Raw genomic sequence first — 3895 nt, 5'->3', positions numbered from 1 at the left:
CATCTTTCTAAAGGATTCATTTGAAATGAATAAGAGATGCTGAGAAAGAATTCAATAAAGAAGGAACGTAGGCCCGGTTATCTTGGACTAATATGAAGTATGTCATCTACCAGACAATCGTATATCTTCTACGACTCAAAGAAAACACCACAGAAAACTACATCATCTATCTCCCAACAATCTGGTTTATGCAATAGAGTACAGCAACCAAAACTGGATTTTCCAAATTTCAGGTCAACTATTTGAACATGATCAAGATAACTAACAACATCAGTCATTATATGTCTATCTATATTTTAACATGTTAAGCACTTCAAAGGCAAAGCGTTAAATAACAGCTGCATTTGATCAACTCCTAAAGCCATGTTGTTAAAGATAGGTAAAGGCAAATAAACTATTCCAAGAAAAGCGAAACGAAGATATATAGCGGAGCATGGAGATATGAATCGGTTACTTTCATCGGAAAAAAGCTCTTCTGGTATTACTATTCTGTCAAAATAAACATAATAGTGCCTCGAGTCATGCTCAAGTACATGAACGATCTGGCAATACAAGCAATAAAACTAATTTAAGATCCTCAAAACAGATAATGTAAAACATTTTATACCCAAAACAGAACCTAAAATCATCCGCACAAGGACGCCAATAGTCTGATCTTCAGGTTTACCTCTATTGTCCGAATGTTATCCTACTTACTGATAATATGAAGTAAATCAATAACCAACTTAATTCTGAGATTCATTCTTCTTAGCACCATTATTCTCCCCTTCTCTTTCCTCCAACAATCTTCCAGCCTCCTCATCAGCAGCCTGTGCAGCTTTCTTCTGTGCTTCGTTCGCCTTAAGAGCCTGCAATTTGGCATGGTTGTAATACGCCACGCCTAAGAAAGCCAATCCATATCCAACCAAATTCACAGCGGTAACAGTATCCTTAATCACGGACCAAGAAAATGCGATCAACAACCAATCCTTAACCACACCAGCAACATTCATAGTCAAAGCAGACGTCTTCCCAACGAGCAAAAACACAGCAAGATTCAACGCGAACGCGCAGAACGAATTAGTACCAAAGATCAACCAATCCAAATGGAAACTAGAAGTATCCTTCAACAAAGGGTATTCCACGAAAATCCACGGAATGAACAAGAAAACCAAACAACAAGGCGCGACATAATAGAGCGAAGTAATCGGATTAAACGTTATACCCTTTGATGTTAAAAGAATCTGAATCATAACCAATCTAGTAGCCTCAAAAGCTACAGCACCAAGCTGTAACATAACACCCCATGTATCAAATTTAGCTTCACCATAAGCAGCAATAGCAACACCAATCGAAATCGACACCATATTAGCCATAGTATCAGATTTAAAATTCTCTTTCTTGAACATAACACCAATGGAATAAACAGCAACAGGCATCAAAGCTTTAAGCATTTGAATAAAAGACACAGATAAATAAATATATGCAGAATTTGATAACCATAGTGAAAATGCATATAAAAGACCAATAGGTACAACAGATTTGCAGTAAAGATCCATTGTCATAGTAACAGGTTCAACAACTTTGAACACACGTACAAGAAGATAAGCCAATGATGAACAAAAAGCCATGTGAATTATTGTTAGTGATATTGGATAAGGCCAATTATACAACTTACGATCCAAGATGTACTTGTTGTACACAATCACAGTGAATGAAAGGAAAATCCAAATAGCAACATAAGTATATGAAAGCAAGATTTTTTTCACAACCCCTTCACTCAAGTTACCACCTTTCCCCATATTTTTTGTCTCAAAACTGAGAAAAACAAGAAAATTTTCAAGATTTTGTTGGATCAAAATAATCAAGAAAGAGGTAGTATTTTTTTTTTGGATGAATAACAAGGGAATTTTTGGTGTGAGAAAAAGAGAGAAATTAAGGAGGAAAAAGTGGAGGCGTTACAGGACAAAGAAGAGTGGAGAAATGTGGACACAGTTTATAAGGATATATGTGTGAGATAGTTAGAGGATGTGAAACTGAATCTGATGTTGTTTCTTTGACTTGGTAATTAGTTCATTGTTGGTTTAATAGTATTGGTAAGAAAACAAATTTTTTTGTTGGGCAAATTCATTAATTGGCAAGGGCAGGGAGTCGGCAATTGGGCCGGTCGAAAACGGGTTAAACAAAAATGGATATAATAGTAATCCATCTATATTTAACATCGATAATAAATGGGTTAACCGACTGATAATATGAATATCCACGTTATCAATGGCTTCACGAATAATTAGGTGAGAACACAAGGTAAAAGTCAAAATTAGGATAAACTCTCAGAAAAAAATTATAAAAAAAAAATTAAAATTAAAAATTGACAAAAAAAAAGTTTAAAAATAAAAAGTTTGTAAAAAATAAATAAATAATTAATAAAATAATATTATAAAAGACTAGGCTCCCAGAAACTTTCTAATGTACATACTAATGTACTCTTAAAACATCAATTGAAAATGAACCCAAAAAAATGTGCATTCGGGATCGGGCGAAGGCCGTCGGGATAAATACGACCCCTTCCCCTGTTCCCGACAATGTATAGAATATTTTAAGAAGTGAGCATCCTTCTTAGTAGCAGGGTTATACAGTGAATTAGATGCCGAATTCCAAGAAATATATCCCAACCCAAGAGGTGTATGCATTCAGTAAAGATGAAGTAAGTCCCTTCTTTGGCAAAGACTACTCGCTCGCGGTAGAGCCAACAAGTGGTTCTGAATGACCTTGAGGAGGCCCCGGCGCGGCACCTTTCTCGTTCGAAGGATCAACACCTTTCTCGCTCGAAGGATCTATGAAAGTCCCTTCTAGCTCCTGTCCTCGCAGCCCCTGATGGGCAATGCTCTTGGTACCACAGTTGATGGATACTCATGGGTTATCCATATGCTATGACAGATTATATGGGTTTATTCATATTTGACCCACTTTTAAAATGATCTAAATTCGACCATTTAAAATGAGTTGGATTGGAAGGTGTCACGACCCAACCCCGTGGGCCGCGACTGGTGCCCTACTTAGGCACCCCAAACCAACTCACAACCCGATCATCGTATTCAAACTCAATCAAACTCAGCATGCGTTATCCGAACTGAAAATGAGCAGCAGACGCCAGACACAAACATTTATCGAACACTTATCTTAAGCGGTCGCCCGTTCAGATTAGCCAAATAAAAATCAGAAAGATGGCGGAATATACGTCGCCCAAATGCACACACACACATCAGAAAGGGGCGGAATGTACATCGCCCAAATGCACACACACACATACAAACTCAGAGGCCGACTTGGCCATAGTAGCGTACGGGCCGCTTAAGATCGCAAAACAGACTCACATACAAACACACCGGACCCACGACCCACAAATCTGACTACAGGCCTCTAAACAAAACAGAACATATGAACATATGACGGGACAGGACCCCGCCGTACCCACACATCCACAAATGTACCGAACACACACATACAACAGAAGATATGTACCAAAAGTAGGCTCCGAATCAAGGGGAGCTCTCCAACACAGCAGAATGAGTAGCCTAAACTGGAGGACCACCCAAACGAGCTTCTGTACCTGCGGGCATGAAACACAGCCCCCGAAGAAACGGGGGTCAGTACGGGAGAAGTACTGAGTATGTAAAGCAGAAGGTACAAAAATCACAAACACAGCTGGAGTCAGAAAGAACAAACACATCGCCAACGTAAACAAAGCAAACCTGTGCGGGAGGCGAACGTACAAATGCAATCAAATCATGTATAGGGTTTAGGAACGTGGTCACCCCCCGACGCTGGTGCCACAACACATCATAACTCCAGAAGTTTTCAAATCTCCGTACAGTCTCCAGACACATCATATCACACACACATCACATTATCAGAA

At 38.9% G+C, this 3895-nt stretch overlaps 1 protein-coding gene across 1 annotated transcript; it reads right to left on the bottom strand.

Annotated features, from left to right (window-relative positions):
• Nucleotides 1-454: 454 nt before the first annotated feature.
• Nucleotides 455-2030, bottom strand: LOC132636725 (probable sugar phosphate/phosphate translocator At5g25400). The gene has a single exon (XM_060353727.1). The coding sequence runs from the start codon at nt 1779-1781 to the stop codon at nt 726-728; it is 1056 nt and encodes a 351-aa protein (XP_060209710.1). The 5' UTR covers nt 1782-2030; the 3' UTR covers nt 455-725.
• Between the last annotated feature and the right edge of the window lie 1865 nt (nt 2031-3895).

The sequence above is a fragment of the Lycium barbarum genome, chromosome 4 (assembly GCF_019175385.1).
Source record: "Lycium barbarum isolate Lr01 chromosome 4, ASM1917538v2, whole genome shotgun sequence".
Lineage (NCBI taxonomy): Eukaryota > Viridiplantae > Streptophyta > Magnoliopsida > Solanales > Solanaceae > Lycium > Lycium barbarum.
This window is presented reverse-complemented; position numbering and strand designations above follow the sequence as displayed.

Coding starts and splice junctions, on each gene's coding strand:
- LOC132636725 (XM_060353727.1), bottom strand. CDS start 1,781: ATGGGGAAAGGTGGTAACTTGAGTGAAGGGGTTGTGAAAAAAATCTTG.